The sequence below is a fragment of the Linepithema humile genome, chromosome 6 (assembly GCF_040581485.1).
Source record: "Linepithema humile isolate Giens D197 chromosome 6, Lhum_UNIL_v1.0, whole genome shotgun sequence".
Lineage (NCBI taxonomy): Eukaryota > Metazoa > Arthropoda > Insecta > Hymenoptera > Formicidae > Linepithema > Linepithema humile.
In genome coordinates this window covers 22,772,392-22,793,338 of record NC_090133.1, presented here as the reverse complement: position 1 = coordinate 22,793,338, position 20,947 = coordinate 22,772,392, and the positions used below count along the sequence as shown (strand labels likewise).

At 38.5% G+C, this 20,947-nt stretch overlaps 3 protein-coding genes across 8 annotated transcripts in view; 2 read left to right on the top strand and 1 right to left on the bottom strand.

The window, feature by feature from the left end:
- Positions 1 to 20,947, bottom strand: part of vari (MAGUK p55 subfamily member vari) — a 126,100-nt gene that overhangs the window by 14,653 nt on the left and 90,500 nt on the right. The gene's annotated exons all lie outside the window — the stretch shown is intronic.
- LOC105672947 (venom dipeptidyl peptidase 4) lies at positions 403 to 11,223 on the top strand. 3 transcript variants are annotated; one of them, XM_012368230.2, is made up of 14 exons: positions 403 to 729; positions 3,314 to 3,362; positions 3,532 to 3,770; positions 3,919 to 3,993; positions 4,066 to 4,118; positions 5,366 to 5,562; positions 5,747 to 5,916; positions 6,471 to 6,571; positions 6,663 to 6,911; positions 7,102 to 7,316; positions 8,537 to 8,819; positions 9,484 to 9,678; positions 9,766 to 9,926; positions 10,448 to 11,223. In XM_012368230.2, exons 1-14 carry the CDS (start codon positions 688 to 690, stop codon positions 10,762 to 10,764), a joined length of 2,346 nt encoding a protein of 781 aa, XP_012223653.1. In that variant the 5' UTR covers positions 403 to 687; the 3' UTR covers positions 10,765 to 11,223. The 3 variants fall into 3 exon arrangements, with proteins under 3 accessions (XP_012223653.1, XP_012223654.1, XP_067212853.1); XM_012368231.2 differs by lacking the exon at positions 403 to 729 and adding an exon at positions 1,887 to 2,188; XM_067356752.1 differs by lacking the exon at positions 403 to 729 and adding an exon at positions 2,216 to 2,348.
- LOC105672945 (A-type potassium channel modulatory protein DPP6) overlaps positions 16,620 to 20,947 on the top strand; it is a 57,080-nt gene continuing 52,752 nt past the window's right edge. Inside the window, exons 1-2 of one of the 4 annotated variants that reach the window (XM_067356748.1) lie at positions 16,620 to 18,275; positions 20,543 to 20,612. The gene's annotated coding sequence lies outside the window, so the exon portion shown is untranslated. Of the gene's footprint in view, positions 18,276 to 20,527; positions 20,613 to 20,947 lie in introns of all 4 variants that reach the window. The other 3 variants (XM_067356749.1, XM_067356746.1, XM_067356751.1) reach the window with 3 other exon arrangements.

The window sequence follows — 20,947 nt, the reverse complement described above, 5'->3', positions numbered from 1 at the left end:
AAACACGCTTGCTAAATGTGCATCCGGTAAATCATGAATTTTTTGCCAATTTTGAGTTAATTCATAAATTATTAAAACAAATAAATATACAATCATCACATTACTTTTATAGAAATGTTAAATATACAATATTTTTTATTACCTATGACACATTTTGCCTTCTCGGAGCAGTCTATACAGATTAAGAGATCTATTCTCATTCGCGTATCATTCTCCATGTATATTTATGGCGAATTCCCTTTATTTAACCGGCAATACTAGGAGAGTGCGAGTGACCTTACAACCGAATCAGATTGGCTGATTGCTATGAGCTAGGGACTCGATAATGACCCACGTGTAAAATGACTGCGACGAAGATGAACGCGGTGATGACGATGATGACAGTAATTCCTCCTCTCGCAAAGTATGTCATGCATGCGATGCTGTGAGATGATACTTCGTAACACGAGAGAAAGGTCGGACGGTTCTTTTCCTCGATAGATGCATTATTGATCCGCTGAATATCATATTAAATTATGTGATCGAGTGTTGCTTTTAAAATGATTTGAAAGTGCATCGCGCATAGTGTAAACATTTGTAAACGGTGAAAACAAAACTAGCGAGCAAAATGCTGAAGTGCAATTATTGTGGAAGATAAGATCGTGATATATAAATTTTTTTCTATTCTATAATAATAAATTTCTCAAAATGATTGATAAAACCGAAGATGCAAGAGGAGCTAATAAATTGGTAGGTTTGAGTTTCATTTCGGTAATATTATTACTTATGATTAAAATCACAAATCTTTTTTTATAACATAAATTTTACAAGAAAATATAGAACAGTGTGACACTTTTAGAATAGAAAATTTATACAAATTTTATAAAAAAAATAAAAAAAATTGAGTTTGATCAGATATTAGTCTTTTTTGCATTTCAATGTCATGATATTGAAATGATGCAAGCCTGGTGCAATATAATATTCAAAATGATATTTCGCGATAAGTGAAAACCGTTAAAATTTTTTTTGCGTTTGTCGCTAATTGTACTTTTTACATCGTTCGTAAATACATCGTGCATGAAATCTGTTTGTAATAAATATTTTAATCACAACATATTCGCAATGCACGTTTTAATCTTCGCTCATCAATCAATCAATTCTCTTTATCTATTTTATTTCCTCTAGAAATGTGATTAAAAAGCAATTTCAAGATAACATTCGATGAGATTAATCAACTCTTAATCTGTTTAGTTGGTAAATATATCCAGTATTGTGTTAACTAAATGTCATACATATTAGTTTCTTATCGCATGAGAGCATGCTGGCAATCGTCGCTTATCGCGCATTTAGTTAAATAACAAGCGACCCTGAATATGCGAGATTTAATGTCAGTATGCCACATTGTCGCTCTTTGCCGACTATTGATTTTCTGTCACAACTTTTACAGTTTTACGGTGTGATTATTATTGTAACAATTGGCCATCAAATCGTGACGTTTCTGGAAGAAAGAGACATAACCGTACATTATAAAATTTATCGCATATACGTATGTATAGAACTTATTAAAACTTGGTGTCTTTAAGTCATATTCGATTCTTTATATTTTGCAAGTTTTGTTTAAATCTCGAGCAATTATTTTCGATGTTATAGAATTTTAAGTCTTAATTAAATTTCTACATTTTGACACTTCTGTTGACAGGAAATATCATATTCTAAGTCAGCAAAAAAAAACTATTTTACATGTCTTTCCACAATTTTTTTACAATTTACAATTTATCGTAATTGTTTCCTTTAACACAGAATGTAGTTATAAAATAGCAATTTCAATGAGACAAGTCGACTCATTTTTTCGGATTTCTTCGTTATCTGAAAAAAAAACAACTGTTTCTTAGTATGGGAATCAATCTGAGCGATATAAGACAAAATACCGTCTTATCGATGCATATCGGCAGATAGTAGACCGAATTAATAAAGTAGAAGGAGAAGCGCAGTACCACGGAAGATCACGTGAAAGATCGTGTGCCACTGATTTGTTGAAAGAGGTGGGAGCACCTGCTGTTGTTGGGAACTAGCTGAGAAAAACACGCGCGATATATTAGTCTCTGTCGGGCGCACTCGCGAGATCAGTCGTCGAGCAGCGGGTTTTTCGATCGCGATCCAGACTCCGCGATTCGTAGATTGGCTGATGACCGTCATGATGAGACACACGGTACGTTATTTAGTGACATGACGAATTTGTGGTTTTCTCGTGTGATTCTTGTGCAATAGAATGGATTCGTCGCATTTTTTATTCTTTTTATTTATTTTGCGATAATCACGAGATGAGGAAATTTATAAAGAAATATAGAAGAGGATTTAGAACTAGATAAGTAAGCATTTTTCCTAAAATCATACAGTTTGCAGTAATTTTATAGATTTCTTCAACTTGTCAAAACTTCATCAATAACTTCATTTTTTATTTAAAATAAAGTATCGTGATTTTGTAATTAACTTAGTTCGCAATAAATAGAATAATCTCTTTAATTATTAATTGCTTTTTATCGCTAAGAAACAGCTGATTGCAAACTTTAACATATAGTTAGTAGCAAAACTGATCAAATATTTTATGAAGTTTAAAAATATATATTTTACAAACTATTGTTTTACAATAATTAATGGTTTTTTAATAATTTAACAAACTCTATAATGTAAATTATAAAATATGTTCAAGTAAATGCTTAATCTATTTTATAAGCGACTATTTTCACAAATTTTTGTATCGCTATGTTTCATACAGATTATTTAAGAAGCCAAGAAAAATGAGAAATAAACATTCTATTTTTTCACGACTTATTTCTTAACTCATTTCCGCGATGTATTTAAGAGAAAAGCAGAAAATAAATATCAAGCTAATAAATATCGAAAACCTCGATCTTCCAGACGAGCTTTTATTCGACTTACTTCTGTTTCGATTTCGTACATAAAACGGGCGCAACGTCCCGACATATCGAATCGATAAGTTCGCGAGAGCACTTTTCGTCAGATGTGCGCCACCAATAGAAAAGTTTCGAAGGTCCGAACTGTCTCGATTTATCGCCTTCCGTCTAAGATTTTTCGCTGTTTATTTTTTTTTGTGGTGATATAAGGTGATGCGTTCGGAGTATTAACTCTTCGTGGTGATAATTTTTAAAATCAATTCTTTTTGTTATCATTAATTTTAGTTCAATTTTCATAAAACAAAAAAAAAATAGAAAATTGTTGATCTCTTTCTTATATCTACATAGATGTGATAGAAAAAAATCTAAGGAAATTTTTAATGGTATTACATCCTTGACACGTCCTGTAATTTTTTCAGATTCTATTTCTGTGCGGCTACGTGCTCGCCATCGCTCAATCGCGAACAGGTAGGTCGACCCATTTAACGTATGATCAATTTTACGACTAATATTTGGCAGTCTGATTATCATTTTTAGAAATCCAGATACTAACAATTTCAATGATCGATAAATAGATTTTAATGATCTTAATTAAATTATATGTCATTTATACTTCTCGTGTTAAATCCATCTGTAGTTTCACGCGTTGACGACATTACTACCGATCCTCCCATCAATAACGATGGCGATCAAGTCACCAAAGAACCATTCACTTTGGAAGAAATTTATCTTCATTTGTACCAGTCATCTGGTTTCAACGGCACATGGGTCTCTGACAGAGAAATCATGGTTGCGGATTTCGATACTAGCGATATTACTGTTTACAACGTAGTTACTGGAAAAAATAGACGAATTTTTGACGGATGGAACTTACCAGTAAGAGTATTTTATAATCTACGGCGTAATTGAATCTTTAAAGCTCTAATTTAAAAGTATTACAAATATGCCTATAAATCTGACAAGGCGCGTTTAATTATTGTTGCAAATATTTTTACTAGAAACATCGATATTAAAATTGTTTTAGCTGCCATACAAATTCAGCACGGTAGCTTTCTCGGCCGACAACCAATATATTCTTTTCGGTTACAATATTAGAAAAGTGAGTGACTACTTAATTAATACCTTTTTGCTTACCAAATGCAACGGAATCTAAAATAAATAATTTATACAGGTGTTTAGACACTCGACCGTCAGGAGTTACGTAGTATACAATATAAACAATGGGTAAGTTTACTGATTCATATTTTTATGGCACACTTATGCTAATGATAATATTAACGAATCCTCGTTAAGTTGCAACACTACTGCGGCGAATTCTTTCAACGTTTTTATATGCTTCTAAATAAAATAATACGAGAGGACGACCTAATTAATTCTTCAAGTTTTGCAGCATGTATCGTTATTGTATCTCCCGCATGAAAAATGCGTGTAATTTTAACGAAGTGGTTAAAAGCAAGAAAATTGTTAACTATCTTGTATTAAAGCTTTCTTCCTTGCGGGATCTGGAAATCTGCCATGAACGTTCGAGCGCTAGATGAATGTATAAAACTTTTAACCCTTGTGGAGATATACGCCGTCCAAAAGGTGTTCGCGGTTGCCGCAGAGCGTATATATACGATGTCTGAAAAATGTTCATTGCGACTGCGAGGCCGTATCAAGAGACACGGTCGTATCTCACGCGAAATCATGCACAACAAACGAGTACATGACATTCTAAACTATAAATTCAGCGCGCCGGCTAGCAGCGTGTTTCGCGTTTTTATGCTGTTGCATCCCGAAAGAGTTAATTTAATTTTTGCAATTAACCAATGATGTCTAGCAAAGTACTCACCGGAGATAAATGACTCTGGGCTTGGCGGAAGCAGTCACGGTTTTTAAGTAACATTTGTTTTTGATACGACTGTTCTGTTACAACGTTCGACTCGTATCTCGATATAAACCGGAACCGACTGACGCATTCTATACAGGTCGGTAACCTACAGTGACCTACTATCCTAATATCATTGGTCATCACAATTTGATTATCACATTATGACAGTTACGTAACATTACGTGTACGCGCATCGTATTCTATTGCAACATAAACAGTTTTTAAACACATCATATTTATAAGAGTCTATAAATTATGTATTTGTTATATAACTCGCGATAAAACTTGTTTTTTTCCGTATTTTGATTTACTGACACTTTTTGTTGCATGTTAACAATTAACATAATTATAAAGATAATGCCGACTAGCTTTTAAAATCATGCTATCTTTCTTTATTAAACAAGTTTGCAAAAATTTAAGTTTTTCGCTTGGTCGCTTTTTTTTAGAGATTGTCTCATTAGAGTTCCTGAAAATTTTAACGAGCATTTTTTTCCTGACATATTAACAATATTAATAATTATTAATAATATTTGAGTGTTTTAAACACATTGTACAAATAAAAAAGATATTATACAATCAAGCTTTTTTTATATATTTGTAGCACATACGAAGAGATCGCGAATGAAGCTCCTATCACGCTGGCGCTGTGGTCACCGATCGGCAGTGATTTGATTTACGTTTATGATAATGATATTTATCAAATGACGTTTAATCATAGTCAGAACATTGTGCGAAGATTAACGACAAGCGGCAAATCCGAAGTTATTTACAATGGAATTCCGGATTGGGTATACGAAGGTAAAATTATCTCTTAATCGAAATGAACATATAAATATAATATTTAAATGTACAATATAATATAAAGAGACAAGTAAATATTTTACTAAAATTGTTTGTTCTAAAGGAATCATACATCGCGAAATATACGCATTTACAGTATATAATTATAAATGACAGATATAATCGCGAATGTTGATTGCAGAGGAAGTGTTTGCATCCGCGACCGCGATGTGGTATGCACCGGATGGACGGCATCTAGCTTTTGCAACCTTCAACGATACTGTAGTGAAGGATATGGCATATTTTCATTATGGAGACCCCGGCTCTCTCGAGGACCAATATCCCACGGAAATAAAGATAAAATATCCCAAGGTGAGATTCTAATTCAAGAACGCCTACATAAAACAAACTTCTATATCAATATGAGTTTATTTAATAAAATGAAAAAGAATATTTTGTAGACAATAAGTATTTTTTAAAAATGATTAGACATCTTTTTCAATTCTTAACTATCGACTGTATAACACTAATTTCATTACTTCATATATAATTGATATATTATTAAAGTATATTGCTACTGAAATCATTTAAATTGTTCCGATATTAATAAGCTAGTATCTTCGACACGATTAATCGTCTCCACTCGACCAAATCGCTACTGCACTAACAGGTTAAAAGGACTGCTATTCTCCCGTTTAACTTCAACTTACACGGATCCATTTTCCACGCGCGTCTGTGTCGGCACGTGCGGATAATCCAATTGTGGAAGTGCATTGATAAAAGCGCAGTCTTTCGGAAAATTTGCCACCATTTCTGCTTTTCTCGTTAGATTTTTGCTCCTCAAGAAAATCAACAATTATTTCTATTTATTCGCGTAATTTGCAATTATTTTTATCGATGAAAAAATTTATGATATCATTTTTTAGGCGGGCACGCCGAACCCGGAAGTATCTTTATCGATAATCGATTTGACCAGTCCATCGTCAAAAGCAATCACCTTGAAAGCACCCGTTGATGCAGTTGGCAGGCAAGTTTTTACAGTTAACAATCGGTGTCGCTGTACCTGTTTTTAGACACTTTATCATACTAATGTACTTCTGTTGGATTTTTGTTCGCAGTGACAATGTTTTGTTTACCGTGAGCTGGTGGGATGCGACACATGTAATCGCGACGTGGACGAACCGCGTGCAAAACCAGTCCCAGTTGATCATGTACGATACACAAGGTACCAGCAGCCCGATTCTAGATGAGGAGGAAACCGAGGGCTGGCTTCAGCCGAATCATCCTACAAAAGCTGCCGGTTACGCATTAATTTTACAACGGGAAGATTCGAATACCAGCGCTGGTAGATTTCGACATATAATCAGGTATATAAATATTTCTTTTTCCAAATATTCCGTGAAATTTATTTTCTCAGAAGTTGAATAAATGCAAAATTAAGTTTCTCCGATGTAACCCCGTACATTGGAAAAGTTTGACAGTAGTAACGCCGTAGTACCGAAACTTTTCCGAATTTACCGTTCAGCTTCTGTAATCTTATTCCCGTCACATCGTCAGATACGAGTACGAGAGCGGCCGATTCGTTTCGCCGGTGGATCTAACGCCCGGTCCCTCCGAGGTGCACTCGATTCTGGCCGTCGATTTGTTCAGAGACAGAGTTTACTACCTCGCCACAGCGCCCGGTGTGCCGTCCCAGAGAAATTTGTATTCGGTGCCGCTGGATGCGAGCCAGAAGCCAACTTGTGTATCCTGCGAGCTACTCACGCCAGAAGGTGAATCCTCGAAATCATGAATACACGAGCGGAGAGAAAAGGGGAAAAAAGCGAAATGAGAGAGAGAGAGAGAGAGAGAGAAAGAGAGCGAGAGAGCAAGAAAGGATGCCATTTGGTATTTTTCATCAGCTCAGATGATGAACTTGCGCCGTCCCCGAAGGTAGTAATTTAATCTCGAGAGAATGTTCAGCAATGCCGGAATATTCTATTTAAAGTATGGAGTCTCGGGAGAAATATTTTGCATTTGCGCGAGAAGTATGTATGAGAACTCCGCCACTCCTAATAGTCAATCGTTCTACTTAAATCGGCGTTCGAATGAGACTGGAGATTTGGAAAATGCTTTAAGCGCGTCCCATAGGTGATGGTGAAATTTGGGAACTCGTAGTCGATAGCATTTATAACTTGTCCGAGGCGATAGGTACACGTTCCAATTAAAACGGTAAATCCATCGGGAGTAATCTCATCTCTCTGACGAAAGCTGCAAGTCGCGTTCATGAATATTTAACGTTATTACACACACGCACGCGTGGCGCCGATAGGCTCCGCGGGAAGACTCGCGCAAAACTTTGAAATACGCGTGATGCAATCTACAGAACGCTCGCTCGAGAATTGCCGCAATTTTCTTTTCATATTCTCGCGGCGCGTGAAATAGTTTGCAACATTTAAGTAAGAATTTTCAAATTTTTAACCGCGCACAAACTTGGCGCGCGAACTTATCTCCTCATTGCTATGCTAGAGGATCCAAAAGATTCGTCTTAATGCGCAACGTCGAAGCATAAAGAGCGAGACTGAAATATTACTTTTCGCGCAAGTTTTTCCAGCTATCGGCGGCAGCTGGCGCTCCCAGACGAAGCGATATCGCAAAGAAGATTAATTTTCTGGACTATTCTGCGCCCGAAAAATCTACGTTTACGAGAAGTCTGTTACGCTCGGTCGATACTGATCGGTGCACCTTATATCCGTTAAAATATGATGTTTGCCGGAATTTATTTCGTCTGAGTTAGCAATATATATCGCGTTAGTAGACAGAATTTTATGCACATGTCGATATTATTTATGTGCATATCTCAAAATGAAAGCGAAAATTATTAGACGCGAAAGCAATGTTCGAAATGGAGAGAATTGAAGCGGCACGAATGAATATTTTATTACGTAGCAGAGGAGATGAAAATGTTTTGCAATTGCCATTATGGGAATTCCGATTGATTTAAATGTTGCAGGAAATAAATGCGCCTATGCGACTGCATCTTTTTCAAGCTTGAGATCATATTACGCCCTCCTCTGTTCCGGGCCTGATCCAGTCACGGTGACGATTAACGACGCGAATCATCGGCCAGTCTTGTCTTGGGAGACTAACTCGCTGACGAGAAATCTTTTGTCGCATCGATTGATGCCGCAACAAAGAGATTTTATCGTCACCGTGAACGGCTATAACGCTAGAGTTAGATTGTTCCTGCCGCCAGATTTTGACAAGAATAAATCGTACCCTTTGCTAGTATTCGTGTGAGTATTCAGACTTTTTTCACAGTAAAATTGCGATTGCTTTAACAGAGAAGAGTATTTCGCTATCTTTTTTTGTTACAAAAATTAAATTACAAAACATATATATAGCGAGTAATGTTTAGTGGAAATCTCATTGTCTTATTATTGGAAATTTTATTATGTCAAATTTATCGAGTTTGTATTAAATTTTGTAGTGCCATGTAAAGATTTTGCAAAATTCAAGAGCTGCATAATGAAACAATAATGTTGAGAGAAGTAACGTCTTTCTTGCAAAGATCCGATTATAATTGACATCTATGCCAATGTTTGCCGTGTACATCATTAATAGCAGCTACGGTGCAATTACACCGACGTGTGCTATGATTGATGGGCACGCAAAGGGATTCGCAATTTCCATTTAAAATTAGAGTCACCGTTGATCAAGTTTGCTCGTTGGATCAATTTCTACCGGAGTTCTCGCAACGATTGATTACCTTTAACGACTTTTACATTCTCCTTTTCTTCCTTTTCAAGATGCAATTGCAGTGAATTATAGATTTATTTAACAATGATTCGTTCGACGCTTACAATTTATAATATTTATAGCGCAAAGCTCGATAAATTTCAGCATAAGAAAGAAATGAACTTCCCGCGATTGGAAATGTCTCAATTATCACTCTTGCAGTTATGCTGGTCCAAACACAGTTAGGATCACCGACGCTGCTAAATATGAGTACGAATATTATCTGACAACCAACAGACGAGTGATCTACGCATGGATCGATGGACGAGGATCGGCCTTCAAGGGCAGTAAGATGCTCTTCGAGATATACAGGAGATTAGGAACCGTGGAGATCGAAGATACGATCGCTGTTACTGCGTGAGTGATGGGAATCATTGAGAATTGCGTTACTATTTCAACAGCAGACACTATTGAGAATAAAATATATTCCTCATCGCGTTTCAGAGAGCTGCAGAAACGATATAAATGGATCGACGCAAATAGAACTGGTATATGGGGTTGGAGTTACGGTGGTTTCACTACCGGTATGGTACTCGCGACGGATACAGCCTCCGTGTTCAAATGCGGTATATCCGTTGCCCCGGTTACTTCGTGGATCTATTACGGTAATGAATAGCAGATCGATCAGATAAATGGCGGAAATAAGAAATCTAATTGCAAGAGAGATAGACATACACGGAAAAAAAGGCTTTTGTTATCGTAGTAGAATTGTTTGCTAATATAAATTTTAATGTCAAAATATTAAAAATCAATGTGTTATAATAGCAATATAATTTGCAGATTTAACAAAATTATTTTCACTATAAAATTTGCCAGCAAATTCTTTTTGTTCGTATATGTTTTATAAAAAAAAAACTAACAGAGAAAAGAGGTTATGAGACCCAAGCGTGGGTGTCAGAGCGCAAGAGATACTAAAAATCGATACAGAATAATGGTACAGAAACGTTTCAGTCCAATTTTTGGGCCCTCTTCAATTGGACAAAGTTGGAATTAGTAATTGCGATCGCGCGTAAATATCGGTATCTTATCATCGTGTCGTAAGATACTTAGAAATAGTCTCAATATCGACCTAATTTCACGGCATCGAGTACACGTCTTCTTAGAATCGCCACCTGGCTTGTTACAGACTCCATTTACACGGAGCGATTCATGGGACTGCCGACTCCCGAGGACAACCTCGCCGGTTACAACCGCACGGATATCACACGACGGGCGGAGGGAATACGCGGCAAAAAGTACATGCTGATACACGGTACCGGGGACGATAACGTGCACTACCAGCAAGCAATGGCGCTCGCCAAGTCGCTGGAGTATAATGACATCCTGTTCGAGCAGGTCACGTATACGGACGAGGCGCATGCCCTCGAACACGTGTCCCCTCACCACTATCACACAATGGACAAATTTTGGAACGAATGCTTCAAGTTGAGTCGTGCTCGCTGACCTAGACTTAACGCCGGTGCCATCAGAAAAGAGAGAATCGTTCGCGGCGAGAAATTTTACTCGCGCTAAATGCCGGATACTTTGTGATACGAGAACACGCACATACTATAAAACATGCTATAAAGGAAAATTTCTACCAAAGAAAATTTACGATCTGGTGCCAAGCGTGAATTGCGATTAACTTAGCGATTCTTAACTACCTGTCACATGTAATTTATCACTCGAAGCAGATTAAGCTTCGCTCGTGCCATATTTCTCTCTATAGAAACGCGTGGTCTGACGAAACTTGGGCAAATAAACAAAAAAATGTGCGCATAATATGGAACTCCTACTTGTTTTAGGATTTCATATTGTGGTATTTTTTTAAGGTGTACTTTTCTTGTTGGACTTTATACAAATGTGTCAAAATAAATGAAATTTATTGTCTCACGGCAAAGAATAAAAAGAATCTTTTTCAAATATTGTTGAAAATTTATATCTACTATTATATCCTAACCTATATATGTGAATAATAATAATAATTATTATTTTATGGAAAGATATACCAAACTTTATGCTATCAAATATTTTTTTCAGAAAAAACTTTGAAAAATTCGTTGTTGTTCGCAGCGTCGACTTTCAATACCGATCTCGTTGGCTCGATGACCTGAATTTTCATATTCTCAGTAAAAAAGAAACAAGTTTCGCTATTTTTCCTTCGTAAGATTCAATACACGTACTTATATATATAATACACATCTCCCGCTCTCTCATCCACTGATCATGTTTCTACCCATCATTCGCCTGTCCGATCAGTCAAACTGGACAAAGCAACTTTTGGGAAATTTAATCATGCTATTCATCGTATCCACGAGTCTTGTGTACTGAAGATGGTCGAATTTTCGAGGCAACTTGGCTCGCTGACCTGGAATCTTCGGTAGTCGAAGAGAAAAATGTTTGCTCAAACATACCAGCGAGTTTCCACTGAGTTCATGACTCTTCTCGGTCAGCGGAGATCAAGAAGGCTCTGAGATATTTCATCGGATTTTCATCAACTTTACATTTAAATTAATTCTTCAATATTGCCTTCTTATTGGCGCCTTTATTCATTAATGTTGATACCATCGACTTTCATGAGAATATCTTTTTCAATTACATTTTTCTCACAGCTATAAGCTTTTTAAACGTTATGAATATTCATTAAAAAAATGATTTGATAACAAAACGAAATATACTATCGTTACAATATAATATAGATGCGGCATTAGCGCGTTTTGTTCGCGTAATAGCGTTCGTAACGGCGGATGAACGCAAGATCGATATTTTCATTCCCTCTCATATGCTGGCACCAAGTCGTATCGTCAAGATTGCAAGGAAACAATATTAACAATCAACGGCATCGAATATCCACCTCGCCTAGAATTGGAATGAGACCTCATTCGTATACATATACATACGTCAACGATTTAAACGGCATTTAATAACTGCAGAACAAGGGTGCCTTGGCACGCGAATTCACGATGCAGTCTGATTGATTTAGATCAGATTTTAATCTTTGAATTATTCTTTCGATTGAATTGTGGTCGTATTAATTTGAATTTTCTTACATTCGTATCAAACACGTTGAAAATCTTCAAAATTGCAAATCCGATTGAGAGATTCATTGATCGGCAATATTTCTCTATTGTTCGCCTTGGCCTTTTTTATGTAAAAATAATCGCAAGCTAATTGCAAGGAAAATCTAAACTGAACTAAACGAGACAAAACGGAGTAAGAGACACACACAACGAATCTCTACTGCTAGTATAGAAATTTCCCTGAAAATCGATTCCGCTACAGTGAAAGATTTTCCTCTAAGATTGAATTGTGACGAGTCTGAAGAAGAGGAAACTACGCCGAGGAAACTACTCGGCGGGTAGAGCTTAAACAAAAGGAGAAGCAGCCTATTTCTCACGTAGGAGAAATCCTGCGGCAGTGCTGTCGGGATGTTGCTGAGGGACGACGCGCGGGAGGTTCGGCGCGCTGGCCATTGTCGGCCATGCAGTTCCCGCACGGCAAAAACAATGCCACGCGCCGTCATCGATCCGCCCGCGCTTTTCATCGTCTGTAAATGCTATCGGCGACGCGGATAGCAATCTTTCGGACAAGGGACAAGCGCGAGCGCCAGATCGCTCAAACTAATGAGATGCAACCTTCTCTCGGGAAAAGTTTCCGAAGGAACAAGCGAACCGTGGCGCAGCCGAGAAGTGGGTTGAGAAAGCGAGCAAGACGAAGCGACAATCTAATTTGATACTCTTGAGATAATTTTGTTCTGTTTATTTAATAGAAGTAAAATGGGTTATTTGTTGTTTGATGCTTGATTACGATTTCGATAACGTGAAGTAGCGAAGGTAAAAATTGCGAAATAATATTTCACTTTTAAATTGACCGAGACAGCCGCGCTACGTTCGAGAAACTTATATATGAGTAGTCTTCAACTTAAGAGAATTTATTCCGCCTCGGAAGTTTAGTAACATTGTAAACGAGATCTGTCGTCCGAACGACATACATAGAAAGTGAAGAACCATAGCAGATTCGGGTGATAGGCGATCAAATGTCTATGGCACGTTCGTTCCGTTCACTGAAGACTTCTATTACCATGAAAGCATTGCGTCAGTGCGCTTTCGAATAAACGTTACTGTCGATGTGACCAGCGAAAGGGCAAACAGAGAGGAGAGACAAAGAAGGAAATCCGTTTCTACTTTTTATTTGTTACGCATGCCGATAGGTTTTACGAAAAAAGTCAATTGTAAAGCGAAAGTGTCAAAACTGTTCGGAACACGAAACAATGTATGGTTTGCGCCTGTTGTTCCTCAACACAGCCGTTTTGATAAAAATGTTTGCGGTAAATCTACAACAAAAGTATACGTTGTCGAGAGTTGTCATTTCATGTCTTTTTTTCCTTGGATTATTTGTCTGTATTGTGTTTTCTCACGTGCCGCGAAAGATCGGAACATTATACCAATGAATTTAACGTATCACACCGAGAGAAAAGTGAGCTAAGAATTTGCTTAGCGTGGAGAAACACTATAAATCGTGAGGTGAAGGTTACTGCATTTTTTTTCTCTCGGTATCAAAGCGTTTAATTTTTCGTTACAGCTGCACAACTATCCCGAAATGTCTGTTATTCGCAGAACAATTTAAATGTTACGTAGAAATTACGCACCGCGTCAATCGTTGCATAATCGACTTACGGTCTTCGCGCCAAATGTCATCGGAAAGTTCTCTCCCGCCGACGTACCGTCCGCAGCGCATCCGTTCCGGATCTACTTCGAATTCGCCGCAGATCGAAACTGCATTTTCGATCGAGCTTGCGGAACGAATTTCCGCCAATGTGGCCTCTCGAAAGCTCGTTATTGCCCTTTGTGTGCTCGACGTCATTCTCGAATTTATCGCGTAGAACGAGTCGTCCCTCGTCTCAACAGGGCGGGCGGGAGCGTTAACAAGAGCGACGATGTCGTTTCTGTGATTGCAACGAATGCAGAATTCAGATGTAAATCACGGAGCTTTTATTTCGTCGAAAATAAATTGTAGTGGTAGAAGTATTTTTATCATCGTCCCGAAATAAGGCTTCTAAGAAAGAGAACAAATGATTACAATAATCAAGGAAAGCGATGTGATGAACGGATTCGCAATTTACCAAAGTATTCGCATAATGCCCCTTTCACTCGGATTCGTCCGAATAAATTCTCTTACTTGTGACCTCGCGAGTCGTCGTTATCAAGTGCTAATGATTCTCCTGATAAAAGAAAATGGACTCGCTCGCTAGCTCATTGTGCTATCTGGCGATCGAAGTCGAGTGTCTCGCAAAGAGCAGGGAAGGTCTCGTCCTTACGAGCGCGAAAGGTTTCCTGAACGATTAATCTCTCACCTGCCGACCCTGGCCCCTGAAACGGAAAGGTTTACGGAGTCAAGGACGCGCATGCAACGTTTCTTGTTCTGCCAATCGATATCTCTTGAATAAGACCGCCGTGGCTTTTCATTTTGCGTGACTGCAAAGGGAGGTTTCGCGCTGGACTATTCGGCCTCGACACATTCTTACCTCGCCGCATTCACGTGATAACATGTATATTACTGGAGGATACGTCAGGATACGCTCGAAACATGCACTACTATTTTCGTCGTTCCGGCATAATAACGTTCTCGCGTGCAAAACTGCCACGAGCGTTCATACATTTGTTGCCGGCATTCGTCGGCTAGAACAATGTTATAGCCGTCAATAAGATATTTGCGTTCTGGGATTATTTTAATCCGAAATTGCGCGGCTGGCAAACATTTTACGGCTTGCCGTTAACAGCATTAGTGGTTACACGCGCAACTTACGACACACATACATACATCCGATGCCGAGTTTATCCTCGCCGCCCTATGAATTTATGGAATGAGCCAACAACGTTTATGCGCCCTGCGCGCATCCTTGAAAGCGGGGTGCGTAAAACAACAAGACGGACACGATGAGATCACGCGAAGTATTTTACGACACCGCGGAATTGCATTTGGACCTCATTCCTCACTCCTTTGCGAAACGTGAATCTTTAAACAATCGTCTGCTATTTTGTTGCATAAAATATGAAATAGCACAAAGCGACTTAAAAAAATATTACATTAAAGAAAAAAATGTAAAAATATTTCGTAAAAAGCACATCAAAAGGCGTATAAAATATTATCGCGTTATTCCAAAGCTGAGAAATTGCATAGATCCGAGCTAGAAGATAGACAAGACAAATTCCATAAAAGTCGATTCGTTTGATAATGAGATAACGATGCTATGTAGACTGGGTCGCTTCGTATAAAAGAAATTGCGCGATCACTCAGTCCACAAGAACTGATGAATATATTCTTAGTATGATTAAAGCGGAGTTAATGATCGATTAAGATCACAGCACCGTGCAATTTTCATTTTCTTTACTCCTTTTCTCAAGTTTTATCGGGTTTTGCACTTCTAATATGTAATCTCAGATTTTTCATCAGCTTCGTCAAATAAATCTCAGAATCAAATCACGTTTCAACTTTAAATTCGAAATGTAAATGCGATTGTATCCGTAATTAAAAAAATTTGATGGCTTATATGCCGCGAAGAAGAAAAAACAAAAGTAACGGCCAAGAAAGAAAAGGAATAAACGAATGAATAGCGGTTTAATTAAGAGCTATAATATGATATTTCATTACCTCCTCTCGTTTCGCGCTCGAAGATAGTGCAAATGCAAAAAGGAGAAGTAATACAAAAGACGGTACAATATTCATCAAGCTGATTTTCAAGAGAATGCGAAAATCTAGCGCGCAATTCCTCGGTTCGTGGTTAGGTGAAAAACCGGACGATATTATTTCCGCGTTTGGCGCGCACGGCGGTCAGCTACGTTTAATTAGTTCGTTAAAGTCCGCGCGAAAACACTGTTCCTGATATTACCGCCGAGCACTAATATATATGTATATAACGTGGAATTTCTTCGCGCCGGATCTCATTAGGATAAATAAATTATTTTTTTCAATAAAATTGCTTTAGAGAGCGCGTGTGTGAAATTATTTTGATATACGTAATTATAATAATCTAATAGTACATTATAAGTTATATTAGTCTTATCACTATATTTCTTTGCACGCTCTCCTCTTTTCACGTATTTCATCGTAAATTGTCAGAAATATTTATCATCCATCCGCGAATAGTGTAATCTTTTTAGGAAATATATAAAAGTCCGGATCGTTCGTACTTTGGTTGATTCAGGACCGTGTCGTAAGGTTTCCTTCTTCGCTGCTTGAGCGGCGAGAAAGTGCACCCTTCGACGATACAGGGTTGACTTTCGCGGTGGAATACGATGGATGTAAAGAACGTGAGATCGCGGCGCTGTCGGAAAAATGGAGGGGAATGGATCGGGTGAACGAAAGGGATGAAGTTCAGAGTGGAATCGTGGATGTAAAAGGGATGGAAGATTCTGGCAGGGAGAACGCTGGAATTGCGTATAGCCGATGGGGAGTCGATGGAGGGTGAAAAGGAAGAACAGAAACCACGAAGGGAGGGATGAAGGGACACGAAAGTCGAGGAAGGACGAACGAAAAGCAGACAAAGGAGGAAGGGAGAAAGAGAAGTTGCAAGCGAGTGTACGATAGAAGACGTATACGATAGAAGAAAAGAGAGTAAAAGATCCGATAGAAAGAGAGGAAAGAACTATAACTGGAAGGATAGAGAAAGCAGCTGAAAAGTGATCTAGATACTAACCGGGAGAAAATGAGGGCGAGAATTTGGAATCGTTGGAGAAAGAGATGGTAGACACGGGAATATTGGCGCCAAAGATATAAGATAAAACTTTGAGAGAAATATAGAGGAAGAGAACGTAGAAAAAGAAATAATAAAACATGGAAAAAAAGTGAGCAAATTAGAGATAATTGAAATTGCATCTGGAATTGCACGAGATCCAAAAAGAGAAATTCACGTGGCGAAAACAGCGAAGAGGCGACAGTCCGAGAGAGACGGATTTCCTGAAATTATAGGCAGAGCACATTTAAACTGCAAAAGAAATACATAACACATGCGTGATGTGGAAGAGGAGAGAATCCGAAACACACATCGGGAGGGTTGGCCAAATTCGCCGACCATGGCGCGGATACGAGAGAAGGAGCGCGCGAGTAACGGCACGGGGAGGGGAGGACGGTTCGCGGCGCGGGGGTGGCAGAGTAATACAGAGACGGGAAGCCAGAAAGAGACGAGTGCAGCGAGAGCGGGATAGAGGAAGAGAACCGAGGGAAGAGGGAGTACCAGGAGGCCGAGGCTGCGGCGTAGCCTCAGTGCCGGCGCAGTGGCCGGGCCATCGTGTCCTGTGCCCAGGTCTCCGTGCTCTCTTCTCTCCGTCTTTGATCCTGTCGACAGTCATACGTACTCTGCATCGGTATCGTCGTCGTTGTCACTGTTCTCGTCGCCGTCATCTGCGTTACATTCCCTCCGATCGCGAGATCTCTCCGTGGTGCTCCACCGTGTCCCACCGAAGTCGCAAACCTCTCTTTCCCTATCCTTCTCTCTCCCTCTCTCTCTCTTTCTCTCTATCTATCTTTCTTCCTCTTTCTCGGTCTTCTCTTCGTCGAGTCGACGATCGAACGAATCGCGCGGCGTTCGCGTCCCCGATGAGAGCCGGCGCGGCGCGACGTGGTGCGAGGATACTCGGTGAGATCCTTTTCTCGAAAGGCACGGGGGGTCTGACTTCCTGGTGCGGAGGGTGTTAACACCATTATTCGCGTTGCTGCCGAACGATACGTGGGGGTGCGCGGTCGCAAGGGAGCGATAACCAGGACGTGTGAACCTGCCGATGATAGCGGCGGTACAATTATTCGGAATTTAGTGACGAAACGGCACCCTTCGGCGGGCAACAGCAACCAGGAGAATCGGGGTGAAGAGGTGGGAGCCATGCCGCCCGGGCGAGCTTCCCTCGAGGCAGCCAGCAGGATCGTCCAGCTACCGTCTTCCTGTCCTTCGTGGCTGTTGGTTCGCGCTCGCTTTTATTGAGGTAAGAAGCCCGCGGGACTCCGCAGGATAAAAATACAATTATTGAGGGTTGACGTGGTGGAAATCCTAGCGACTCTCTCTTCGCTCCGTGCGCGTTGAAAGTGCGACTTTTAGATGCACGCAGGTCGAATTGTGTAAATTGAATTGGCGTCTGAATTGTAAATGAGTTTCTGAATGCGTCTACGGTATCCTTCGATGAAAGTTTTCGTAATAATAAAGTTCATCGAGCTAATAATGCAATTTAAGATTCTTCGTGAATATCAATAAAAAGCAATAAATTTTTATTTGCTAACAACGCAAATACGTGGGAAAAAATAATATCTCACTGTGCAATAAAAATTTCTCCGAATCATTAATAATGCTTAAAAAATGTATTCCTCGTTTTTCCGTGATTAAAACATATGAATTTTTCTCATTTGCGGACGCTGTGTATCTTCCGTGTAATCTTAATTTCTCAGTCGCTATATATATATAAATCTGCAAATCTTTTAACAATTAACAAACGTGTTGATTTTTAATTGTAATTATTTGTGAGAGAACTCGAGCTTTCGAACTTCTGCGCGATTGTTGATTGGAAGATGCTCACTTCTCTTCGCAATAATAAAAGTCAAGAAGATTACTTTGAAACTTAGTCCCAATGTCGCTTCTTAGAAATCGTTTGATGAATTAAATTCCCCCAACATATTTCTATCCGATTACACAAAGTGATCGTGAAGTCGATGGACTTTCTCATGCCATTGATCTCTGCAAGATTTTTGCTTGCTTTCGAGAAACTTCAGTTAATGTCTGGATGTTATTTTTTATTCATGTTTCTCTCTCGCTGCTGATATGCAATCGTGTGTCAAATTATGTCAATAATATGCGCGGTTCTACGGTTTGTAGCGAGTAACGATGGCATGCCCTTAGAGACTACCTCGCGTCGCTTGTTGTCAGAGTTGCTGAGATAAGATGTGTCAACGGCAAGGATCGACTTCCCGCTGTTTTGCGGTTTCGTAAATGACCAAATTTAACTGTCTTCTCGGACGCTACCTTCTAGTGGAGATATTCGATGACCTGATATCGCCAGCTTTAGCGTGACTTGCTCTCGTTTGTATGGAATCGCATGAGGATTGTCAGTGGCCTTGTTAATCTCTGATTTTACAGGAATGTAGATCGTAGAAGTTAAAATAAGCGAGTTCACTTTTGTATAAAGTAATCTATGGGAACATATTTTTCCGTTATTTCATATAAAAATTCAATACAAATAGTTTTATTTCTTTCATCTCCGATAAACAAGAAAATTCTTTAAAAACTAATAATCAAATTTTCAAACTTCCGATATAACAGTTAAAAATTAAAGACTGCCAAGAAATTGGTTATTCAATAACTTTTATAGTATTTAAAAAACTTATAGCAGTCTATTTTAACTAAGAAAGTTATCGGAAAGAATCTTTATTTTTCATTTTATTGGAGAGACACCAATGTAAATCTGACGTATGACTTAAGGAAAAGAAAAAGTTTAGAATAAAGTGATACTTCGTTTTTACTTGTCTGTATTGCTCTCCGTTTCGTTTGCAAATATCTTAAAAGATAAAAACGGTATAAATATAATAATTGAAAAATGGCCAGCGCGATTCAAATACAAATTAAAAATTTATGTAGCAAGATCAGATTTTTTTCCCTCACTTGTTTATCATTGCGTATCGCGTTCGAAAGCGAAATTTGACGCTAACATTCAGTCAATGCATTTAGGCGGTGGTTTTCCAGCTGCAAACGCTCGCATTAATTACTGGAAATTCAAGCCTGAATCATGATGTGAGCGCACAATGCGCGCAGACATGAACGTCAACCATCCTATTATCACCGTATGGTTCTAGGAATTTTGACCGGCACAGATTTTGATGTCAATAAATCCCCGCCGGTAGAATAGATGCGTGTTCATATATTTTCGATGTCGCGAAATACAATGTTGATTAATATTTTCCCTAAACTGTTATACATTTTAGGAGGCAAAATAAATATGCGCAAAACACATTCCCATGAAATTATGTTGGGAATTTATCAAAAGAACTGCGGAAATAATTTAAAAAAAGGATAAATAAAATAAAAAACTCTTTCCATTCGAAAGAAAAAATAGATAATTAAATGCAATACATCGTATATTTCCAAAATAGATTTCTTCTATCACTTTCTTCCTGCCGTGTGTATTAAGATTTTTTATTTTGCCACTTGGAATAAGACGTCGTGTAGATTTACGAGTAATATTTGCCGAAGTGAGATGTATTTCAGATTGCTTGATCCACGAGATGAAGGAAGCTCGGTAGTTGTTGGAACACGCGACTCCCAAGAGATCGCACTGGTAGGTTTTATTCTTCTCGTATCCATTTAAGAAATGCAAAACAAGACGACAGCATCCATAAAATTTCGCTGTTTACACTTTCGAAACAAAAACCGTTGGAATTACGTTGATCGCTGTCGCATAATATTTATTCGTTGATTTTGCGTTGATCTTCATTCTCTCCATTGCGTTTTTCCTACAAATTTTAGTTGAACTTTCAAGCTGAAATATCCGAATACTTTTTTATTTCAATATCCGATATCCCGTCCACTTCTATAATGGAAATAAATTAAATTATATTTGCATCTTGATTTATTCAATTAAAAATGTGATCGCGATTGCTGATTCGCGTACGG

What these genes read in the sequence shown, in the direction of transcription:
- LOC105672947 (XM_012368230.2), top strand. Translation starts at nt 688, where the DNA reads ATGATTGATAAAACCGAAGATGCAAGAGGAGCTAATAAATTG. An exon ending in AGATTTCGACATATAATCAG is followed by an intron (nt 6,912 to 7,101) that starts GTATATAAATAT and finishes TCACATCGTCAG; the next exon opens with ATACGAGTACGAGAGCGGCC. An exon ending in TACCCTTTGCTAGTATTCGT is followed by an intron (nt 8,820 to 9,483) that starts GTGAGTATTCAG and finishes TCACTCTTGCAG; the next exon opens with TTATGCTGGTCCAAACACAG.